At 39.7% G+C, this 26,216-nt stretch overlaps 1 protein-coding gene across 2 annotated transcripts in view; it reads right to left on the bottom strand.

The window, feature by feature from the left end:
• The window catches only part of LOC124548783 (protein GPR107), a 185,598-nt gene extending 162,960 nt beyond the window's left edge, over positions 1 to 22,638 (bottom strand). Inside the window, exons 1-2 of one of the 2 annotated variants that reach the window (XM_047125195.1) lie at positions 22,455 to 22,638; positions 10,551 to 10,661 (exon numbers count right to left, since the gene is read on the bottom strand). In XM_047125195.1, coding sequence (XP_046981151.1) covers positions 10,551 to 10,661; positions 22,455 to 22,529 — 186 coding nt within the window. In that variant the 5' untranslated portion in view covers positions 22,530 to 22,638. The remainder of the gene's footprint in view (positions 1 to 10,550; positions 10,662 to 22,454) is intronic. The other variant, XM_047125194.1, reaches the window with a different exon arrangement.
• Between the last annotated feature and the right edge of the window lie 3,578 nt (positions 22,639 to 26,216).

Below are 26,216 nucleotides of genomic sequence, written 5' to 3'. Positions count from 1 at the left end.
TGAATGGCTGGGGGAGCTGTGTAAGAAGGTCGGTGAGAGCCGCTTCATCAAGTACATCATATGGGGGCAAGTAGAGCGAACACACAGTCAATGGATGACGTCTCCTCTAGCTCTCTCTCCACGCAGGTCGTCCTTTTTGTGGAGTGTATAGCCGCGTAGCTCAGGGGAGTAAGAGGGATGGAAATAAGTCTCCTGGAGACATAGGCACAGTGGTCTACCCTGAGATAGTAGACGAAGTTCCTCCACATGCGTCCTGAACCCTTGCAAGTTCCACTGAAGGATGGAAGCCATCTATGATGGGGGTAGCACCTTCATCCTGTCTCTCCGACGGGGCGGGGAGACTGCAGCAGGTGGAGGGGCAGGCGTGGGGTGAGATGATTGCCCCACACATACATCATATTCCATCAACTCCGGGGAAGAGTCAGATGAAGCCTCACGTAAAACAACATCTGCATGGTCAGACGGTTTACCACGGGATTTGACCCGCTGTTGCTGCTGTATGGGAGCTTTCTGCGATTTGGTGGGCTTTGGGGGAGCTGATGTGGGAGTGGTAATCGCTGTACTGGGCTTCGGAACATCCTCAGCTGTTGGAGGCGCCAGGGGCTGGCCCAAGTTCGCCACTGTACCTTTGTCTGCCGTTCGAATAGGGGCTACTGGCTCTGAAACACTGGCTGCATTGCAAGTGCACTGACAGCTGCAGGTATTAGTGCCAACACTCACCACCTCTGTCTGCGTTGAGGCACCGACTTTTGGAGTAGGCTTCTGAACCAGGGATGCAAAAGATGTAGCAAATGTGGGAGGTTGCATCGACTTATAGATCTTCTTGGCCTCACCATAGGGGATACGCTTGGTTGTTTTTATTTCCTGGACTTTGCGTTCCTCTAAAAATATTCGGCAGTCCCTACTCCAAACAGGGTGGTTCTCAGAGCAATTGATACATTTGGCTGGAGAGGAGCAACCAACTCCTTCATGAGCAGCCTTACCACAGTTGCCACAAGTCGCTTCGCCTTTGCATCCTAAGGTGGTATGCCCAAAATGCTGGCATTTGAAACAGCGCATTGGGGTCGGGAAATAAGGCCTCACACTAAGGCGAAGGAAGCCAGCTTTAACATGTTCAGGAAGTTTCGTGCTACTGAAGGTCAGAATAAAGGAGTCGGATTTGACAAGATTGCCATCAACCCTCCTCATGACATGTTGGACATCAACGATACCTTCCGGAGCTCACTCACGTTGCAGTTCTTCCTTGGGAATGTCAACTAGATCCCGGCATGTCACAACACCTTTGCTGTAGTTCAAGGTGCTGTGCAGTTCAGTGTCTATGGCATACTCTCCAAGGCATTTAGCAGACTGGAGGTTAGTTGCTTGCTGGGAAGTGGAAGTTTCCACTAGCAAGGTCCCATTACGTAAGCGCTTCACCGATTTTAAGAAGCCACAGATTCCCTCCAAACCCTTTTGTATATAGAAGGTCGAAACCTTCTTGAAACTACCCTCCTTCCGTTTCACAATGAGAAATACATTCGGGTTACCAGAATGCATTCTGTTACTTAAGACTCGACTTGTCAAAGAAGTGCCAGAGTCAGGGGGACTGACTGCACAAGCCCTCTTAAGAGACTGGGTGTTAGAACCTTCCAGCGGCCCACCCTTTCTGCTGGGAGGAAAAAAATAGGATTTCGAAGGATCTATCTCAGTCCCACGAGCAGCTAGGGAACTAGAAGTCCACCTAGACAGAGCCCCGCGTGCCTAGGTAAGCCTTATACAACTAGGGTGCGGCAGGTGCCCCAGAGGTTGCCCACTTGCGACTGTTCCACCCCAACAGCCATGCATCTTATAGGCGCGCAGCACATCGTAAGATTGAGGGGTTTTTATAGAGGTTTACCTTCCTCGCAATCCAGGCGGTCAAGCCAAGATTACCATTCCCCGCAGCACACAACATTCCACCGCAGCACCATACGGTGGTCGCTGAAGCATGTCCGGGGGTTACGGTGACAGGAGGCTGGTGGCGCTGACCAGTCCCCAGCTCAGGAACCCGGGGTCGCCAAGCCTGTACTCAGCAAATGAATGCTGAGCCCCTGGGGGCCTTTCTACTTTGCTCATCACCATTTACAAGTATTTTGCTGCTCAAATAGCAAAATTTACCAACTACTTTTAGTGTCTCATTTCCTAACTTAATCCCCTCAGCGTCATGTGATTTAATTTGCCTACATTCCATTCCCTTGTTTTGCTTTTGTTAATGTTCTTCTTACACCCTCCTTTCAAGACATTATCAATTCTATTCAACTGCACTCCCATGTCTTTTTTGCCTCTAGCAGAATTACAATAAAATCTGCTGGCCTAAAAGTTCTTATTTCTTCTCCCTGAACTTTAATTAGTTCTCCAAATTTTTCTGTGGCTTCTTTTACTGCTTGATCTATGTACAGATTGAATAACAGTACGGATAGACTGCAACCCTGTCTAGTCCCTTCTCAACCACTGCCCTTTCATGTCCTTAGACTCTCCCAAATGCCATCTGGCTTCTGTACATGTAGAGCATAACCTGTACCTGTTATTCCCTGTATATTACCACTGCTATCTTCAGAATTTCAAAGAGTGTATTATTGTTATTATTATTATTATTATTTCTTTACTTTCTCAGACGTTAAGTCTGGTTAAAAAATGGGACGTGACGCAGACCTTGATCAAGCATCACTTCCTTTTAACTGTACGGTATATGTTATATTGCATTTAGAAACTTTCGAGTAATTGAACATGTATCAATAATTACGGATTTCTGTAATTGTATATATAAGTTTGGATGTAGCTGTATTGTGTTGATGTACTGGTGGATATTGTGTCGTATGACTCCTGTAGTTGATAGTATAATTGGTATAATGTCAACTTTATTCTGATGCCACATGTCCTTGACTTCCTCAGCCAGTTGGATGTATTTTTCAATTTTTTCCCGTTTTCTTTTGTATATTTGTTGTATTGGGTATGGATATTTCGATTAGTTGTGTTAATTTCTTCTTTTTATTGGTGAGTATGATGTCAGGTTTGTTATGTGGTGTTGTTTTATCTGTTGTAATGGTTCTGTTCCAGTATAATTTGTATTCATCGTTCTCCAGTACATTTTGTGGTGCATACTTGTATGTGGGAATGTGTTGTTTTATAAGTTTATGTTGTAAGGCAAGCTGTTGATGTATTATTTTTGCTACATTGTCATGTCTTCTGGGGTATTCTGTATTTGCTAGTATTGTACATCCACTTGTGATGTGATTTGTTGTTTGCAAAGTCTGCATTTATCTGTTGTGGTATTGGGATCTTTAATAATATGCTTGCTGTAATATCTGGTGTTTATTGTTTGATCCTGTATTGCAATCATGAATCCTTCCACCTCACTGTATATACTGCCTTTTCTTAGCCATGTGTTGGATGCGTCTTGATCGATGTGTGGCTGTGCTAGATGATATGGGTGCTTGCCATGTAGTGTTTTCTTTTTCCAATTTACTTTCTTCGTATCTGTTGATGTTACGTGATCTAAAGGGTTGTAAAGGTGGTTATGAAATTGCAGCGGTGTAGCCGATGTATTTATATGAGTGATTGCTTTGTGTATTTTGCTAGTTTATGCTCGTTCTAGAAAGAATTTTCTTAAATTGTCTACCTGTCCATAATGTAGGTTTTTTATGTCGATGAATCCCCTTCCTCCTTCCTTTCTGCTTAATGTGAATCTTTCTGTTGCTGAATGTATGTGATGTATTCTATATTTGTGGCATTGTGATCGTGTAAGTGTATTGAGTGCTTCTAGGTCTGTGTTACTCCATTTCACTACTCCAAATGAGTAGGTCAATATTGGTATAGCATAAGTATTTATAGCTTTTGTCTTGTTTCTTGCTATCAATTCTGTTTTCAGTATTTTTGTTAGCCTTTGTCTATATTTTTCTTTTAGTTCTTCTTTAATATTTGTATTATCTATTCCTATTTTTTGTCTGTATCCTAGATATTTATAGGCATCTGTTTTTTCCATCGCTTCTATGGAGTCACTGTGGTTATCCAATATGTAATCTTCTTGTTTAGTGTGTTTTCCCTTGACTATGCTATTTTTCTTACATTTGTCTGTTCCAAAAGCCATATTTATATCATTGCTGAATACTTCTGTTATCTTTAGTAATTGGCTGAGTTGTTGATTGGTTGCTGCCAGTAGTTTTAGATCATCCATGCATAGCAAATGTGTGATTTTGTGTGGGTATGTTCCAGTAATATTATATCCATAATTTGTATTATTTAGCATGTTGGATAGTGGGTTCAGAGCAAGACAGAACCAGAAAGGACTTAATGAGTCTCCTTGGTATATTCCACGCTTAATCTGTATTGGCTGTGATGTGATGTTATCTGAATTTGTTTGAATATTAAGTGTGGTTTTCCAGTTTTTCATTACTATGTTTAGAAACTGTATCAATTTAGGATCTACTTTGTATATTTCCAATATCTGTAGTAACCATGAGTGGGGTACACTATCAACGGCTTTTTGGTAATCAATGTATGCGTAGTGTAGCGACCTTTGTTTAGTTTTAGCTTGATATGTCACCTCTGTATCTATTATCAGTTGCTCTTTACATCCTCATGCTCCTTTGCAGCAGCCTTTTTGTTCTTCATTTATAATTTTGTTCTGTGTTGTATGTGTCATTAATTTCTGTGTAATGACTGAAGTTAATATTTTGTAGATTGTTGGTAGGCATGTTATGGGGCGATATTTAGCTGGGTTTGCTGTGTCTGCTTGATCTTTAGGTTTCAGATAGGTTATTCCATGTGCAAGTGTATCAGGGAATGTGTATGGGTCTGCAATGTAACTGTTAAATAATTTAGTTAGATGTGAATGTGTTGAGGTGAACTTCTTTAGCCAGTAATTTGCTATTTTATCATTTCCAGGGGCTTTCCAATTGTGTGTAGAATTAATTGCTCGGGTGACTTCATGTTGCAAAATTATCACTTCAGGCATTTGTGGTATCATCTTGTATGTGTCTGTTTCTGCTTGTATCCACCGTGCATGCCTGTTATGTTGTACCGGGTTTGACCATATGTTGCTCCAGAAGTGTTCCATGTCTGTTATGTTTGGTGGATTGTCTATTTTAATGTGTGTGTTATCTATTGTTTGGTAAATTCTCTTTTGGTTTGTGTTGAATTATTATTATTATTATTATTATTATTATTATTATTATTATTTACAAAGAGTGTATTACTTTATTAAAGTCAAACATTATTTGAATAAACAAGACCACTGTGACAGAGTTATTTATTGGAGAACATGACCAGTTTGGCAAATTAAAATTTACATCTTCAGGTCCTCCAAGACACAAGTTTAAAGGTTCTATTTAAACCAGATAAAGCCATTTCCAACTTTGAATACATTGGTATTTAAAATCTCAGAGTCACAAATGTGCAAGCATCTATGATTAAATGTGCTGGGGGCTAGGACCATCCCCAACCTCCATTGTAGACAGCCTGGTGAGGAAGCATTGCTCTTGCCAGCACCAACTAACCACTGTCAACAGATGGCTTTACCCAGTTTAAATAGAACCTTTAATCTTTTGACATGAAGCACCCAAAGATGCAAATTTAATTTGTGAAACTGGTCATGTTATCCAATAATGAATTCTAACAGTCACAGCAGTCTTGAAAATCTCTTGAGATTTTCTTCCGGATACTAAAATCAACTCAATTCAATATTTCAGGGATCCCATTGTTCACTATCTTTAGGAGAATGTTGCTTCTGCTGATGAGCCCTGCTGAGAAGTGATGCCAGGCTGCAAATCGACGTCCTATACAGGTCTCCATACCACACACGGTGCATGCGCTGCCCATCACAGTTGCTGCCCTCCAAGATTGGGCAGGTAACGCCACCCTTAGCAGAACACCAGCGGCAATGATGTATCGCACTCAGAAATGATTTTCGAACACTCGGTGTTCTGATGTGGGATGGTATAGGGTTCCATGTCTTGCTAAGAGGAAACCCATTGCCTCTATTAATTAAATTATCTGTCAACCTAATTTCAATTGCTTCTTTATAGACACTGCTCCAAAGACCGGAAGTGTTGGCAGTGATCACAGTTTCATCAAATTTCAGGTCGTGTCCCTCATTTAAGCAACGTTCTACTACTGCTGATTTTTCCGGCTGTTGTAGCCTCATATGACAGTGATGTTCCATGCACCTGTCATAAACTGTGTGAATCGAACGGCCGATGTTAGCCTTCCCACATTGACACAGAATTTTGTATATACCAGGCTTCCTACGCCCCAACTCATCTTTCACAGAGCTGAGTGGTCCCCCCCTAATCTTGGAAGGTGGACAGAACACACTCTTACTCTCTTAATGCTAAAACTCCTTAAAATTCTTCCAAACTTGAACAATATGCCCCCTGCAAAAGGAATAAAGGTCACCAATCTAAGCTCCTCTTCTTGCATCTCTGGTGATGGTCCAATCTCCATAGCTTGATGAATCTGCTTCTCAGAGTATCCATTTTCCATAAAAACAGCAATCAAATGTGCAAGTTCCTGGGTTAAACCGTATGCATCGGAAATGGCATATGCTCTGCATACCAGAGTCCTAAGGTCACCACTGCATTGGTGTGGTGGATGACAACTCTTATAATACAATACCGATCTGTTTGCATTGGCTTTCAGTGAACAGTATGTCCCAGAGTACCACCCGATTTTTTGTAAACCATAACATCCAAGAATGGAAGCATCCCATCACTTTCAACCTCCATGGTAAACTTAACCCTGGGATGAAGATAGCTGAAGTGGTCCAGAAATCCATTGAGAGAACCACATCCATGTGGCCACACAAAAAAGGTATCATCCACATACCTCCAGAAGCACGTTTGTCGCAAAGCAAAAGTCCCCAGTGCCACATCCTCAATGTCCTCCATAAATAAATTGGCGATTATGGGCGACAGAGGACTACCCATAGCCACTCCGTCATTCTGTTCAAAAATGTTACTGTTAAACAAAATATATGTGGATATCAGCACATGACAACAAAGCTTCACCAACTCTTCATCTAGTTTCTCACTACTCAAACTGAGGGACTCTTCCTGTGGGACTCATGGAAACAGAGATACCACATCAAAACTCACTAACAAATCTGAAGGACCCAGACTCACAGACTTCAATCATCAAATAAAATACACCGAATTGGAGATACGCTGTTCACACTTGCCAACATAAGGACTGACAACAATGTTAAATACTTTGTCAGGTTATAAGTGGATGCACCCAAATTACTAACAATAGGATGTAGAGGAACCCCTTCTTATGTAAATCTTTGAACAACGAGCTCTTTGTCAAAAGTGAAAGTGTCTAGCACTTAATCCATTCTATGGGGTCACTAGATAGTCTTCTGTAAGCCAGGCCATTGAGTAGTAAATCCATTTTAAGGATGTAATCATCCTATGTCACTTCAGCTGCAGCATTACCCTTGTCAGCTGGTAGAACTACGACTTCATCATCATTCCTAAGGGGACGAATGGCTGCTCTCTCTGCAGAAGAGATGTTATCCCATGGTGGCCATGGTGGGACACCTCTTGCCTTATTTCTTCCACCTGGTTCTCTGGGAGGCTGTGTACTGCTTGTTCTACGTAACAGATAAACTCTGTGAAAGTAAGTCTCTTTGGAGTGCAAGCAAAATTTAAATGTTTCTCCAACATTGCCACTGTGGACCAATCCAATGCTTTGTTAAAAAGATTAACCACAGTGCATTGCTGTTCTTCCCCTTCTGATTCTGTATGATGAGACTGAAGCCGTTCAAATTTAGAAGACTGTCTGGTAATGGTGCTCCGATGTGCCCAATCTGATAGTGCCCATGTGGAATCATCAACTCAGGGAGACACATCTCTTAAAAACTGCAATGACAAGTTCAACTGTAAGGCGGGTGTACTCAACAGCTTTCCATTTTTGCTCCGAAGTTTATCTAACTTCCGTACAAGTTTCACCATCTCCTCCCCATATGGGTATTTGAAGCCTGGTACATACAAAATTCCAGTCAATGTGGGAAGGCTTACATCGGCTGTTCGATTTGCACAGTTCATGACAAGTGCATGGAACATTGCCATCATAGAAGTCTACAACAGCTGGAAAGATCAGTGGTAGCAGAACATTGCTTAAACGAAGGACATGGTACGAAATTTTACAAAATTATTATCATTGCCAACACTTCCGGTCTTTGGAACAATGTCTGTAAAGAGGCAATTGAAATTAGGTTGGTGGATAATTTAATTAATAGAGACAATGGGTTTCCTCTTAGCAGGACGTGGAACCCCTTACTACCTCACATCAAAACAGAACATTCTTCGGTACAGACAGTCCTAGTGTTTCAAAATCGCCTCCGTCTGCGATATACCATTGGTGTTGGTGTTCTACTAAGGGTGGCATCACCTGTCCAGTCTTGGAGGGGAGCAACTCTGATGGGCAGCACATGCGCAGTGTATGGTAAGGAGGCCTATATAGGACATCCATCTGCAGCCTGGCATCAGTTCTTAGAGGGACTCATCAGCATAAGCACTTGAAGATGGTGCACAGTTCTCAAATATTGAATCGAGTTGGTTTTTGGATCCGGCTGCAAATCTGAAGAGACTTTCAAGACATATTATGCTGGAAAAGCCTACGAAGTCACACAGCAGTCCTGTTTATTAAAATCATGGAATATTTTTGGTTTGGTTGCCATACATTTAAAGTAGTGTGTATAAAGTTCAACAAATATTGTGACGTTATACTTCGGGAAACTGTAAAAACGCTCAATCTGGGATGCCATGCAAGTATCTGAAGCCCACTCCTCACTAAATACAGCATCTTAACCAATGCTCCATGTTGTTCAATGTGTTATTACTTCTTGTACAGCTTGAACACAATAAATTTAGGATTGACACTTTGCAGTGGTCAGGGAGCAGTGTTATCAGTGTGCAGCCAGCCATGGTCAACAGGGCCTGCTTGCACCTACAGAACAGACGACACAGTAAGAATAAGGCCTTCGAAAGAGAGATACAACTGGCTGGCACCTGGCCCATACCCCTCAACCTGCTGAAACATTAATCACAGAGTTATTTTAACTGAAGCATAATAGTGCTAGTAGTACATATCATATTCTTGAGCAGTACTTCAACCTTCTTGCTTAATTTTCCAGTTAAGATAAATACTTAAGTACTCACGGTGTTCCAAAACTATATTTTCAAATTAATACAGGAGATAGAGAACATCAAAACAAATATATTTAGTTCAGGTCATACGGTCCCTGACAGCAATTTCTGATGCTAGGGATGATTTATACAGAAGGTAGTTTAGCATGCTAAATACAGCAGTGGCATTCACAGAAAATGCTCGAATGTGTTACCACTGGCCTGTTTGCATGCTGTACATCATCGGATCGTTGACTGTTGTGCCTCCAAAGACTCCTGGTGAGTACTTACGGTACAGGCAGCAACAGAAATTCTAGCCATGAGGTTGTCTTCTGTTTACACAACAGTTTCATACAACAGCTCGTTCATATGTCCCCAGAGGTAGAAATCCTGACACATGAGGTCAGGTGACCTGGATGCCAGGCCACAGGGCCACCTCGGGCAACTCATCGTTTCCCGAAGAAGGCTCTCAGATGATTCCTCACAGCAATGCTCAAATGGGCTGGTGCCCCACTGTGCTGCAAGTCCACCCTCTGTCTAACATTTGGAGGTACGTACTCCAGCATCCAGCAGTTCTGGCAATACACTTTCCACAAAGAAGCAGTATCTCTGTCCACTGAGGTGGAATGGAAGAGTGTATGGTCCAATCAACCTATCACCGAGAATGCTGGCCCACACTTTTAACACCGAATCACTATTTATAAGCACAAGATCGAGTACGACATGGATTCACATGCGCCCAAACACGCGAATTGTGAATATTTGCATGTCAGTACATATTCCAGTCAGTGACAAATACAAAGGCTTATCTCAGCACCACTAAAAAAATGTTTCCAAGGAATACAAGTTGACTTCAAACACCATATGTTGCTTACCAAAATATATTTGTTTTGATGTTCTCTACCTCCTGTATTAATCTCAGTTAATAGTTTTGGAACACCCTGTACATAGAGCATCTTCTGTTGTCAAAGGTCATCATAAATCTTTAAGCAATCACATCGGCATGTTCTTGTTTCTATCTGGAGTATATCTGGAGACAAACGTATCATCTAACATCACTATCAGTGTCCTGAATTAATATTTCATCCAGCAGTGTGAGCTTTTATGAAAACGCTTGATATATTAAAATGGTGTGCCGGACATGGGTACTTGAAGTTCAAGTGCCAGTCCATGTTGTACAGTGTGCAAACACAAATGGCAATGCAAGGTCATAATGAATGTTTTCTATTCCTCTGAAGGCCAAGTACAAATAGCAGAAAGAAGGCCGAGGGCATACAATCAGAGAAAATGACGAAAAAATACATCTCTATACAGCTGTTGTCTTTCACAATCTGTACAAATTAAAATTAAGAACCATATGTAAAGAAAAATAATGTAAAAGCTCCAGTAATCATGTATTATACTCACAACAGCATTTTCATCAAAAGGATGTGCATGGAAGTCTGTAAGTTTCACATCTAATATTCCACGTTTGTAAAAACCAAACGTGCTAAGAGCAATGTATTTTCGGGCATCATTCTGCAACAATAAATAGTTATAATTATGCATCATTAAATAACAAAGTATTATATCAAATGTTAAAAATAACAAACACATTTTGTAAAACATTCACAATTGAATACATATTCCTCTCTCTCTCTCTCTCTCTCTCTCTCTCTCTCTCACACACACACACACACACACACACACACACACACACACACACACAAAATATTCTCACCTCTGTACCCTCTGTCTAGAAACTAATGTGACTGATTTAACAATATATAGCTACCTTGGGAGGAATTGCAGTAAGTCCACGAAGTAATCGACCGCATTGATACACACACTATTATAACTAATTTTGTCTTTGAAACATTCAGTTGCATAGCTAGATTCTTCTGGACAAAGTATATGGACTACCAACAGTATGCAAACTGGTGTGCAAAACATAAGGATGAAAGTAACTTTTGCTTGATGTATAGTAAGTAGGCAAGTCAACGAAGACCAAAATACATTGAACATGGAAAAGACTTGTGTAGACAAAATTCTGTATAATTGTAGGATGGCCTGCCATGAGCACATTCTAAAAATACTGATTGGTGAGGTGTGAGCGAAGGGGTGGGGGTGGGGGTGGGGGTGGGGGTGGGGGGTGGGGGGGGGGGGGGGAGGGGGGAAGTGAGTTGGTCACTGTTTTGTTTTTCTTGAATACTCCGAAAACCACAGTTTTTAGTGAAAAATGGTTCCATGCACAAAATTAAATTAAAATTAATTTCCTACAAAAACAGCCTTTTGTTTTTTCTTTTCTAGGACCAATAATTTACATGTCGCAGGTGATGGAAAAATCTCAGCTATGATTAAAAGTAATGGTTTAATGGTATAAAATTCACATTTATTGTTAATCTAACTGGTTGAGAACAAACATTAAATGTGTCCAGCACATCTAAGTGCAGAAGAATGTGCTATTGGCGCACTGAGTCACCAGTGATTCATAAGGTGAGCAGCGGAACGGTAGGGTTAACTTTGTGAAACACCATATAATCGCTTCTTGTGGCATAATGTGGTAGAGAGAGTGCGAATTGCCTGCTTGCTCTTTAGTTAGCAGACCTACAAAGGAGGGAAGTGCATGACCACAATGTGGCGACCTGCCTTCTCTCGCACTTCTACCCTTCACCCCAGCCCCTCACACCCTATAACATAATTTATACAGGATTATGTCACAAGAAGCAATTATACGGTGTTTCACAAAGTTAACCCAGTAGTTCTGCTGCTCACCTTATGAATCACTGGTGACACAGTACGCAGACAGGCCCAGGGGTATTTATTTTCCACTAGGTGCATTAACACTACAAAGAATACAAATATGAGTTGCTAATAAAACAAATCCAGGAAACACATCACACAGATTCTATGTAAATCTTTACCCATTGTTCTACAATGCTAGAGGGGAAATTGATTGTTAGTCTTTTTGTACAGCAATTGTAACGTTCTCCTGGAAAAGACAATTTCTCCCACAATGGGAGCTGCTTACTTTCACATTCAAGTTTACGGAATTTCCTGTCTCGTTCTCTTATGTGAGCAGAAAAAATAACTTCACTGAGCTCATGTTTATACAGTGGAGATATTTTCCCTTCGTCAAGTGAATACTAAATTGGGAGTTTTTAAGGGTGCTCTTGTGTAAAATACAGTCCTATAAACAATCGCTGAGAAGTGTATATTTTTCAAGTGTGATGTTAATGATCTATGCAGTGTGGCTGGAAAAGGGGCTGTGTTGGTAAAAGTGACACCTTGCTGCTACCTAGCATTGGTCGAGTATTGTAGAGCTGTGTAATCATGTTGTTGTCACTTGGTGGCGAATTGATGAATGACCAGAAAGTTACTGCACTTCTCCCACCATTGTGTTACTGACGGACTGCATAAATTTCTTCCATTTGGGAATTGCTGGCACTTGAATAGTGGGCTACACTGAATGGAGCCACTTACCACACATCCACAGTCAATCTCAAAAGATGGATGTGAAAATGTCAGATGGATTGGGACTGATCATGTTCAAGTCTAGAACAATAATCTGCTGTATTGCATTGCTTAAATGATGTTGAAATTTCTGAAGCTGCATAACACCTAGGTGGCCTACTTCTGTTGCAGAGGGAGACAATTTAAAACACTTGGCCTCTTCAGATGTTGGGATAGCTGAGGCTTGGGTGATGCATTTTATACCTCTCGTGCTGTGAAAAGTATTCCAGCATCTGATAGCAACGACAACAAAACCAAGATTGTAAAATACATAACGATGGTAAGTTACACTTTGCCAGCCGGAGTGGCCGAGCGGTTCTAGGCGCTACCTTCTTGAACCGCGCGACCGCTACAGTCGCAGGTTCGAATCCTGCCTCGGGCATAGATGTATGTGATGTCCTTAGGTTAGTTAAGTTTATGTAGTTCTAAGGTCTAGGGGACTGATGACCTCAGCAGTTAAGTCCCATAGTGCTCAGAGCCATTTGAACCATTTTTAAGTTACACTTTGGGGGTTCTTTAGTATGGTAGGCAGATGACAGCTCCTGTTCTTGAGCTTTTTTCCATGACAGCTCACTTAAAAACTGCAAATACGTACTCACGTAACTAAAATAACTTGTCTATATAAATGCAGGCTCAGTGAATTTATTTTGTCTACTCACATAAGAAAACTGGACAGCAAATGCTGGGGAGGAATAGTGTGAAAGTAAACTGAAAAGTGAGCGGCACTGGTAATAGAGGAAGTCAGCTTTCCCAGAAGAACACCACAGCTGCTGTACAGGTTGAGTAAGCTAATTAATTTCCTCTTTAGCAGTGCAGAATAGTGTGCAGAGATTTACTTAGATTCTGTCCATTTACATTTCTTGTGATAGTATTATAGTAATTCATATCTGTATTCTGTGTTGTGTTTGTGGAATATAAGCAACCCACCCCCCCTCCCCCATTCCAGGCACGTCTGCACACTGTGCTGCCAATCATTCATAAGATGTGCTGCGGAAGGATCAGTATAATTTTGTGAAATACACTGTATTTGCTTTTTGTGACACACTGCAGTAGAGAAACTGGGAAATCACCTCTTCATTCTCCATTTTGCAGAGCTATGAAGAAGGAAACTGCATGACCACAAATCAGCGATCTACCTTCCCTTCTACTTCCATCTCTTGCAACGTGGAAACTATTAGTCCTAATAAAAAAACGAATAAAATTTTTGTGTTGGAAATGTCATGTAGTTAAATTTTGTATTGGAAAACATTTTTGTTGGTAGCTGCTGTTTTACTGTTAGCCACAAAAAACATAAAAAGTGACATTCAAACATCCCCACATAACCACCAGCCAGGATTTTTAGTATGTTGCTCATAGCACTCTTCCCTACCATGTGCAAAAATTGATGACTAAACCAATTTTCCCCCTAATCTTCCTTCAGTAACTGGACTATAGACAGTGACATTCAAACATCCCCACATAACCACCAGCCACGATTTTTAGTATGTTGCTCATAGCACTCTTCCCCACCATGTGCAAAAATTGATGACTAAACCAATTTTCCCCCTAATCTTCCTTCAGTAACTGGACTATAGACAGAGCTGCTACAGTATAGTACAGAAGGTAACTGAAAGAAATACACAGACCAACAGAAATGATACTTTTATTAAAAGACAATAATTACACTGAAGTCTCTGCGATTTATGATGGTTCCCTGGACATTACAAAAGTTGGGACACACTTCTTAAGTGTGGGATTACTGCGGATGGCAATGTATGCTCTGTAACATGCTCCCATGCTGGCCACAAGATTCATAAGCAGTTCTTGTGGTAGAGTGTTCCATTTCTCAACCAGCGCAGTTGACAACTGCTGGATGGTCATTGGTGCATGTGGACATGCTGCAATACATCTGCCCAATGCATCCCACATGTGATCAATGGTATTTAAGATGGGGGAATGAGCAGGTCAGTCAATTTGCTGAATATCGTCTCGTTCCAAGAGCTCCTCGACCTGTGCTGTTCAATGCAGTCATGCATTGTCCTCTGTAAAAATTAAGTCAAGGCCAAATGCACCCCTGAAAAGATGCACATGGGGAACGAGTATAGTGTCACAATAATGGTGACTGATGAGTGTACAGTACAGTAAGTGCCCTTTTCTAACTTTCCTTTTATTGTATGGATAAAGTATTACTGGAAGACTGAGAACATTTTATTCTTTCCATTATTGTTTGTATGTAATGCTAGGGAGATGGAAATAATGGTGAAGGTACTTCTCTGGCAACTTTAACAGACCTTCTTCATAGACGTTTGGTTAGGACTTCATCAATTACGTGTATGAACTTGGAGCACAGTTCCTCTAAACGCTATCTGTTAGAATGGATATTTCTAACTCCTTCTTTAATGTGTCTGTCTTATCAAACGTTTTGACTAGAGGCTCTATTGTGTCCTCTTCTGAGCATCTTCCTTCATCTGTTTGTAAGTTTGTCGTCTTCTAATGTCACTCATTATTACAATTCTTTTCCTACCTCTTCCTCTCATTCATATCAGTTTTCCCTCTATAACTCGTGTTGCAAACAATTCCTACACAGTATATGTGCCGGCCAGGATATTTTCCTCTTTCTGATTCCTTCCAATAATCATCTTGCTTCCCCTAATTTCTTCATTACTTCTTCTTTCTTAAGCATTCCTCTTTGTAGTCATATTTCAAAACTTTCTCAATATCTTTCTCCTTTTTTTTTCCCCCCTAACTGCCACGATTCACTGCCGTATAACACTCCACTTCAGATACAACATTTACCAATCTTTTCCTCATCTCCACTGGAATTCTTCTAGATGTTATCAGGCTAACTGCTTCACCTTTTCAAATGCTCTTTTTCCCAAAGATACCGCCCTCCTTATATCATCAGTACAGTTTCCATTCCACGTCATTAAGTTTTACTTATTATCTCTTTTTTGCATCTAAAATATGTTAACTGGAGCTTCCTTCTTACTTATTCTCATTACTGTTGTCTTTACCACATAGACCTTCATGCCACACACCTCGTTCCTTCTTGCAATACTCTTCAACATTTGCTGTACCTCATCATCTGACCCCACCATCACTGTTTGATTGTCCACATATTTATTATTAGTCTTTACCCATTCTCCTCCAATTACAACACCTTCTGTGTCCTTTAGGACCTCACCTATCAGTTCTTCTAGATACATGTTGAACTGCTTTGGTGACAGTGAGCACCCTTGCCTTACAAGCCCTTCCAATGCTCATCTCTTCCATCCCCTCATTCCCTATTCTGTCACCTTTTGCTTTGTGTACATCTCTTTTATTGACTTTCTATCTCTCCAATCTGTAACAATATCTTTTAAAATTCTCAGCAGTACACTCCAGTCTCCCAGTCGATAAAACAAATTCACACCTCCTTGTTCATTTCTATTACTCTTTCTCCAATCACCCTTAGACAACCTGTATCATCTCCTGTTCCTTTATCCTTTCTGAAACTGATCTGGTCTTCCCAAGTATTTTCTCAATTTTCTTTTCAATTCTCCTTAGAACAACTTTCTCTACAGCCTTTGTAACATGACTGACAAAACTAACTGTCCTACAGTCTTTACGTTCTTTTGCATTGCACTTTTTAGGTAAAGGTAGTAGAATGATCTTCGGTAGTCACTGAGGTCAAATTCCTGTGTCACGAATTCTGTTTACTACCTCAGTTAATGGGGCTACTGAATCTGGAGCTAAGACTTCCAGTGTCTTGGATGGTATTCTATGACAGCCTAATGTCTTCTGCTCCAGGAGCTGTTGGACTAATTTCTCTAATTCCCATTCTGATATCTTAGGACCTTGATCTTCTTCATTCTATGCCCCTTCATCTTCCAAAATAAGCCTGGTGTTATCTGTCAGTGTACTGTATAGCTCTTCCACATACTCCTTCCAAATTTGCTTCTCTTCTTTTACACATACTGTCTTCTTCCCATGGTTATTAAACATTCCTTGTTTGGTTATTTTCCTCACTTCTCTTCTGGTTAAAGATTTCAACATTCTGTACATTTCTTCCAATTTTATGTTCTATTCTAATTCTTCTATTTCCTCATATTGTTTCCTCATCCAATCATCTCTAGCCTAGTCAGTTAACTTTCTTAGTTAATTGTTCAGATTTCTGTACTGTCTTCTGCCTTCTTCCAAATTGTTGGTTCTCCATTTCCTGCATTTCATTTTATCCAACAAATTCCTGGTATCCACTCTCCTTATTACTTCATCTTTTCACTTCTCCAATTTCTATCTCTAATCCTTTCAACATTGTATTTCTAATAGTATATCACTCTCCATTGATTTATGCACTTTCCATATTCTAACCCAAGAACACTGTAATTTATTATTTGAACATCACAAACACATGGAAGTCAGGGTACAACACAGTTAGCAATACAAAGCCACAAGGAGCCTTGCGCTATATATTCATTGGTTCCAACAGGGGGTGCAGCCAGCAGGCTGCACAAGCAACTGCTATTGTATTAGCAGGCTGCATGGCCTCTAGTGACCAAATCAATCACAAATTTCATTCACTAACTATGGAGTGGCATACACACAAAATTGGTAGCTATAGCATTCCACTTTATTTTTGACATAGTGACTATACTCTTTCTTAAAGTTCTCATTCTTCAATTTCCCAACATCCAATTTCTTTACCTATAATCTGTTCTTAAAATACTGTAATCTTGTCCTAATATCTGCTACAAGTAAATCATGGTCTGTACCGGTGTCTGTTCCTGGAAAGGTTTTTGGCTTCTTAATGCTGTTTCTGGCTTTATAACAAAGTCTATTTGATATCTAGCAATATCTCCTGTAGCTTTCCACATATACATGGTGAGTCACTAACTATTGCCACCTAGAATAACCCTGGAAGTATCATAGTAGCTGAAAAGTTTGAGGAACAAATGTTGCATGGGACAATGGGGGCCATTATACGACATTGGTTTCCTGTTGCTATGTGGGGTCGCGTCAGAGATATGGAGGTCAACTTTGTTTTTTTAAATGGTATGCTATAGTTTGGTACTTATTTTCTGATAGCGACTATCAAGATGAATCCAATTATATGTAACAGTAAGGTCTTTGAAGGTCAACGAAGGTCAAAAAGGTGGCATTAATGTCCATTTACACAAGGTGTTCGAAGTAATGACCATTGGTATCAATGCAGTGCTGCAGTCTCCTTATCATGGATTGAGTGGTATTCCTCATCACTTTGGCACTTATCGAAGCACATGCTCTGACAGTTCTCTCTTGTATATTATGCAAATAGTAAATATTCACTAAATAAGGCGTATCCATCTAAAGTGCTACTGACATGTAAACACGATTCGACAGTTTCACAATACAACACTAATAGAAGCCATAAGACTAGTATTGTCAAATTAAGAGAATGTGAATGACGTATTCCTTCGAAGAACAAGTCAATATGCTTCTCATTTACGGAGAATGCTAACAAAATTCGGTGAGAGCTATAGACTTATACGCCGAAAGATATCCTCAACGTACTCACCCTAAATGTCATACGTGTAAATATGTGTATGATGAATTGAGAACAACTGGATATTTAACGCATCGGAAACATATCTGGCAAAAGGAAAGTTACTAAGAAGGAAACGGAAATGAGTACTCTTGCCACTGTCGTTCGAGATCCTTGTGTCAGTTCACGTCAAATTGCAAGGGAATCTGGCATGAGCCAGAGCAATGTTGTTCGGGTTCTGCATCACCATAAATATCATCCTTACCATATCAGTCTCCACCAAGAATTAACTGAGACAGATTGTATGTGTTGCACTGAATTCTGCTGATGGGCTCAACTGCAGATTCAGAAGGACGACACATATATTAATTTGATTTTATTTACTGATGAGGCTATATTCACGAACCATAGAAATGTTCACAGCATGTGCTTCAATAAGTGCCGCTGTGATAAGGAATACCACTCAAACCATGATAAGAAGATTGCAGCACTTCATTGATACCAATGGTCATCACTTCAAACACCTCTAAATGTACGCTCATGCCACAATTGTGACCTTCATTAACCTTCAAAGACCTTACTGTTGCACATAACTGGATTTGTCTCAATAGCCGCTATCAGAATATAAGTACCAAACTATAGCATCCCATTTTAAAAAAACAAAGTTGACCTTCGTATCTCTGAAGCGACCCCACCTAGCAACAAGAAACCAATGCCATATTATGGCCCCTGTTGTCCCAAGCAACTTTTGTCCCACAAACTTTGCAGCTCCTATCATCTTTCAGAGTTATTCTTGGTAGCAATAGTTAGTGACTCACCCTGTCTAATCTTCGTTGATGGTGCTTAAACCATATATTACCAATCCAGAGATCAAATTGTTCATAGAAGGCGATCAGTTTTTCTCCTTTCATTGGTCTTTCCCAGTCTATAGTCTCCAACTATCTTCTTCCCTTTCTCACAATACTATTCCAGTCTCCTATCATTACAGTTTATTTGTTCTTTCCCATTTTCTTCGTTTACTTTCTCAATAAGCTCAAATATTTTGTCCACTTACTCTTCTTCTACATCTGATCTTGACACTTAAACTTGAATGATCAATGCAACCACAGGGTTACTCTTTAATTTCAGTGGTAGCACTCGGTCGCAAACTGGAACAACCCTCATTGTCTTCTTGCCTAGATGTTTCCTGCACATAATTCCAACCCCATTTTCCTTCCTCTCCAATCATTTGTAACTCATACTGTAGTCTCAACAATAAATTCCGCTTTTCCTTAACCCTAAAAGAAGCATATTATGTCTCTCCATTTCTCTCTTCAAAATTTCTATTTTTCCTTCTTATTCATTGTCTTCAAATTCCATGCAGCAATCCCCAACGGAGATGTTTCCCTTGTCCTCTTCTTATCTTAATTTAATTCAGTGCACAATTCTTCTGCAGATCCAATTGCTGGCCTATTCAGGACTATTTCTCCTCAGGAACAACAATACCTCAGATCACAATCCCTCTTCTGCCTGATGTGATCTGCGGAGTTTGTTTAACATATTTTATTTAATACTTGTTTTAGAAGCCCTTTGTATCTTAGTGATCACTTTAGACTGCAGCCACATCACGATCACTGATCCCAATCAAGATGCAAATATCCTCAATAATGTCAAGTGTTTAATTAGCAAACCATCAACATATTTTCATCAGAAATGTATTTTTAAACTATCTGTTGCTGGTCATTTTCATGGAAGGGCTTAACACTGCCTGCAAAGGAAGTTATCAATGATAAATGATATATGTAATTGTAATTTGCCCAGTCTATTACAGGAATGTAGAAGCCTTAAATAAATGTACTTGAAGACTGAGGTATGCTCAAGTTCCCCATTAACCCTGCAGGTGAATCTGGCAGCCGGCAGAATGTCCAATTTCATATTTATGGCTCATTCTTCGAGAATCTTAAACAAACAATTCTCTAAACACAATCAGCTTATACCCTAGTTGCTTACATAGTGGCTAAGGTCACATCCACATCAATCCACTTTAACCTGTGATTTCAGTATCCATATAGTTGCACCCTGAGGTCTTCTCTGCAACCAATTTTAGTTTTTTCTGACATTTGGTACAAAGTTTTATGTTAATCCACCTGACTTACAAAAGTCCTTCGAATTCTGTACAATTCATGAAAGCTTTTGTTGTTCATCACTAGTAATTTAAATTTTCATCTGTCTGAAACATTTTGGTTCTACTATGATATTCTAAGGCTCTCTGTTGCTACGTCTATCCCAACTGACAAGCAGATTCCATGGTGTAGAAAACCACTGTCTGTATTCCATTCATGCACAGCATCACTGATACTTGTGTATAATACACCTCCCCACCCAAAGAGGCCTTGTTCTCCTTACTCCCTTGAAGTAAGTCTAAATACTATCTGGCTCAGAACTTATATGTAGCTCATAAACAAATTCAGTTCCATGCTCTATGTTCCACCTGTTAAAACTTCACTTAAACCTCATGAGCAAGGCTGCTCAAGTATGACTAATTGTCAAGAAATTACGAATTATTTGTTCAAATGTAACACACCTGCAACTGGTGGCACCCTAAGCCCCCCCCCCTTTCCCTAAGGATGCTGAGAGATGGGTTCATCAACATATTTAAAAAAGAAGCGAAGGTTATACAGCAAAAGCTTTAATAGGTGGAACTATTAAACACATTAAAATTTTCCATGCACTGGACTTCATAGGGAATTTCAATAGAATACAAGGAAATATGGCACAATAGCATGTGAAATATTTAAAACCAAATGTTGAGTTGGAGCTCCAACATTATGCAGTTAATGGCACCATTCAGGGAACTAGCAGGCAGGTCAGGAAATAAGAACAAACTGTGGTTGCTGAAATGTCTTGTCAAACATGTGGAGGAGGCTCTGCCCGGGGCAACTGAACACAATGGGAACAACTGGCTGCCAATTGTAGTTCATGTCGACAGGAATGATTCTTACTGCCTAAGTTTTGAGCCCTTGGATGGAAAGAAACGTGAAACACATTGCAGCAAAGAATTTTGTAAACAATAAAGCATTAATGCAAGTATGTGCAAAAATATTGCATCTATATCATCTGTTACTAAACAAATTAAGTGCAGAGAGAATATCCGACCAGATACTGTTGTGTATATATGTGTCACAGGAATACAGCACTAAAATATAAATGTGTAACTGAGTATGTAATTCGTGTGTTCATAACTTCTCAGAAAATATGTATGTAAGCTCATGTTTGTGTAAACTTCCGGCATATTACTTCACCAGCAAATTATCATAATGTCCAACATCAAATGTATGTATGTGCATCACCATGTGCATGTCATGTACAGTATTAATTCAGAGGTCCATAAATACAATTAAAATGAATAAATAAATAATCCAACAATAAAATGAAACTTGCAAAACAACAGCGGAAAATTGGGAGTTTAGGGAGGGGATATGGTAAATGTACAACAACAAGAACACCGCACCATCCCAAAACGAATAATATCATAAAACAATTAATTTATGGCATTGCGTTACAACACACACGCCACCGCGCGCTCCAACAACGCCACATACACATGTCCGGGGCTCGAGCAGATGGAACTCTCGTCAACCTCATGTTGTTGCCACAAACACGACATCTAACATATTCAGCAATAAGACCGAACATCTGCAGAAACTGTTTGCCAGACATGAAATTACCACCCATCCCACAACGTAACGATACACTCATGAACTTAACTGTCATATTCATACCTAACATAAAAGCAACTTCAAAAAATTAGACTTCTTTCCACACAAAAACCACTAAACTAATCAGATCTATATTTTAAAAAATCGTAACAATTCACTGCAAATTCTTCCACAACCCACGTTATCACACCAACTACCTAAACTCAAAACCACGTTAGCACTATGACAACCGAATTAATGATTATACTATCAATCAAGAAACTATATGTTCTTTCATACAATTTACATACATTTGTTATTTGATCCTTTACAGACTAGTTAATAGCAGGTAGTATTATACAACACGTAAGCATTTTGTAGAACATGTCAATTCCCAGTGTACACGTTGTTTCAAATAACTCATGAAGACGTCGGCTGCACGTAAATGGTGATGGATGGATGACTTAGGAATGTTGCCGTGAACAGTTTAAAGTAACACAAACCATGCCTTAGGAACGTTGCGATGAACACAACCATGAACGGGAAAAATATTTTGCGTTACAAGTCGAGAACCAAAATACACGCTTCTACGGAATAAGTGACAAAGATTTGTTAAAACAGTTTCATGTGACACACGACGTAAAGACAGTTTGACAAACTAACCTTGATTTCCAGCTTATGTATCCTGGCGTATCCAACACACAAGAATGAAATAATTATCATAAACTTAATAAACATAGTGCGGTAATATCATATAAACAAAAAGTACACCCACTGTCCACAAACTGTTTACGCCACGATCTACTGACATATGCGCCAGAGATGTGTTAAACTCTGCGCAACAGCTAAATCTATGATGAAAGTGTACACATCACAATAAAATCGCAGGAGTAGCTTCCGCACCATACCACAGCCTAAAATAACAGTCGCCACATTTCGTCTCGATTTTGTTGCCTACTGCGCCAGCAACGCGCCAAGCAGCCATTACGTGTAAAACTATTGAGTTCGGCGCAATCGTGAAAGCTAATGGTAGTCGTTTATTTTGGTTTGCAAAATGGTTTTTAAAAACGGGATCGTCTGTAGCGCACGAAAATGCAGCCACAACAAGAAAATGATACTACATCTGTCTTTATTTAGGTTTCCTGAGGACCCTGAGAGGTATACACCATCATGTTACTAAACTGTATCATCATGATTCGCTTGCAAACTGCAAATGTATTAATGATTAATGTTTCGTTTTAGGAGCAGAAAATGGTTAGTGAATAGCAGACGAGAAGACCTTATGAAAAAAGACCCTATTTACCTTTACAATAATGTTAAACTTTTTTGCTCACCACCCTTTGAACCAAACTAGTTCATGAATGCAGACAATAATAAACTCTTGTGGAATGCAGTACCCACACTGTTTGACATCCCAACTCATGTGGAATGCAGTACCTACACTGTTTGACATCCCGAAGAAGCTACCTCAACTGACGACGAAGAGGAAACGTCCATAAAGATCCGTTAATCCGTCTAAAGCTGTAAAACAGTTCTACGGCACGGAAGCAGCCAGTTCAACTCTCCATTTATCAGTACCAGATTCATCTGAATCGCCAACACAGACCTACTTTGACGATGAAATGGTTAGATTAAGTGCAGTTATTCAGGGAGTTATTCATGTCTTACAAAAGCGCGTGAAGTGTCAGAATGTGCAGATCGCTAGACTTCGTGCAATACTACTAAGGAACAAGGAAGAGCGCCTATCATTTTAAGTACAGACAGCAACAGAAACTGAATCACAAGGATCGAGTGAAGAAGGACAAACAAATTTGGAAGACTATAGGATCTCGATATTTAAAAAGAATGCCTTTGACTTGTTGTCAAGTCAGATTAGAGTGCCATTGAACCGAGCGAGGTAGCGCAGTGCTTAGTGTGGGGGATATGTGAACAAACATTTTCCAGCCTGCATAGTGGCGCACAAGATATGATGTGCAGAGTGCATTAGACTCTATGGAATATATATGTTCCTTGTTTCTTGATGGGGCAACGTAATATAATTTGGCAGTCAAATATATTAATATGTGTTATGCGAATAAAGCATAAGTTTATTTTGTCCCATAAATAGAGTTACCTGTCATTTAGCTGCGTTAATCTGTATAAAATATAACAGTTTGTGGGCCCAGGTACTGGTTGAAAGCGAAATAATAAGCTTTAAGGTGACGTGTATTTGCGTAAAAGGTGCGCGGGAGTTCGTATACACTTGGATTGTGTATGCTATACGAAGAAGAAGCTAACTTTAAAATGAGTACAAAACAGATACCGCAAATAGAGCGGCTTGTAGGGCGCGAACATTAAGCGACCTGGAAAATTGCCGTTGAGGCGTATTTGCACTTGGATGACTTATGAGACGTCGTGAACGGTAAATTGACACCTACGGAATCAAGTTTTGCTACTAAGGATCGGAAGGCGAAATCAAAACTAATCCTTTTGATTGATCTAGTGAATTATGTTCACATAGTAAAGGCTGTGTCAGCAAAGGAGGTATGGGACAAACTGAGAAACGAATTTGAAGATGGTGGTTTAACCAGAAAAGCAGGATTACTTCCTGAGCTGATAACCACAAGATTGAATAAGTGTAAAAGCGTTGGTGAATATGTTAATAAAATAATTTCAATCTCCAATCGTCTGAATGAATATTGATTTTGAAATTGCGGATGAATGGATTGGAACTTTATTTTTAGCTGGACTACCAGAGAAATATTTGCCAATGGGTTTGGAAAGTTCGGGAATATCCATTACAGCGGATAGTGTTAAAGTAAAGATTCTACAGGACATGAAGAATGAACCAGGTTCTAACGCTTCTGAAAATGAAACAGCGTCGGCTTTATACTCTAAGTACAAGAAGAAGAAGCAAATAAGATGTTTCAGATGCCAGAAAATTAGACAAATTGCTTCAAAGTGTAACGAAAAGTTAAGTATAAAAGAAAAGAAGCATGTTAATTCTAGTAGTCCTGAGAGAAAGACTACCGATAAAGGTAGGCATTTCTCTTTTTTACTCTTTTAATGAAGCGAGTGACGATCATGCAGAATGGTTTCTAGATTCAGGAGCATCTGTGCACATTACCAAAGCTCTGTCAGATTTGTATGATGTTCAGTCAAGGACTGACATTGGAGTTTCTACAGTTGACGGATCTAAGTTAAGTTGTGAACTCGCAGGAAAAGTGAATCTCAATTTCCTTGTGAATGGGGAACAGGAAATTGTTACTGCTCATGATGTACATTATGTAAAGAATATTGCAACTAATTTGTTGTCAGTAAGCGAAATAGTAAAGAAGGGTAATAAAGTTATCTTCGATACAGAGGGAGCCAAAGTGATAGACTCTTGTGGTGATATTGTAGCTACTGCAAGTAATGTAAGAAGTATTTACAAAGTGAATAAAGTTCAAAATACTGCTGAAACAGGAAATCACTCTGTTTATGCTGCAAAAGGTTTCTTTTGGCATAGGAGACTTGGACATTTGAATAGGAAAAGTCTGACTTTACTGAAGAATATGGCAACTGGGATGGAAAATTATGGAATGAATAATGTGCAATGTGAGGTGTGTTTACAAGGGAAGCAGGCTAGATTGGCTTTTAAATCGAGTCAGAGCAGATCTACCGACGTCTTGCAACTCATACATTTAGATCTCTGTGGACCTATGGAGAATGAATGCCTAGGAGGTAGCTTCTATTTCCTGACATTCATAGATGATTTTTCTAGATACATGCATGTTTATTTTATAAGTAGCGAAGATCAAGTGAATGATGTATTTGTTGTTTATTGCAAAATGGTAGAAAGACACACTGGGAAGAAAATCAAAATTATTAGATCAGACAATGGATCAGAATATGTAAACAGATGGTTTAAGGAACATTTGAATGGAATGGGTATTAGGCAGCAGACCACCATTCTCTACAGTCCTTCTCAGAATGGAGTTTCAGAACGAGCCAACAGAACAACTGTAGAAAAGGCAAGAAGCATGTTAAGCAATGCTGAGCTACCTAAGTGTTTTTGGGTAGAGACTGTGTCAACAGCAGTGTGTTTAATTAACAGATCACCTACCAAAGCTGTGAGATACAAGACACCTTATGAAGTCTGGTCTGGGAAGAAACTGGATCTAAAGGATTTAAAAGTCTTTGGATGTGAAGCCATGGTTCAGATTCCAAAACCATTAAGAGGAAAGTGGGATGCAAAATCTCAAAAATATATTTTTGTTGTCTACTGTGAGAATTCAAAAGGCTACAGATTTTATAATCATGTGCATAAGAAGATAATAAGTAGTAGAGATGTAGTATTTTTGGAGGATTATAGACCTGAACTAAAGAAAAGTAGTCAAAATGACACAGTAGTGCAACCAAGCATCATGTGTGATAGTGCTGAAACAGAGATGGAAACTGAAACAG

The sequence above is a fragment of the Schistocerca americana genome, chromosome 1, assembly GCF_021461395.2.
Source record: "Schistocerca americana isolate TAMUIC-IGC-003095 chromosome 1, iqSchAmer2.1, whole genome shotgun sequence".
In the NCBI taxonomy this organism is placed as follows: Eukaryota; Metazoa; Arthropoda; class Insecta; order Orthoptera; family Acrididae; genus Schistocerca; species Schistocerca americana.
The sequence above is the reverse complement of the archived record's forward strand: the minus strand, read 5'-3'. Positions and strand labels throughout refer to the sequence as shown.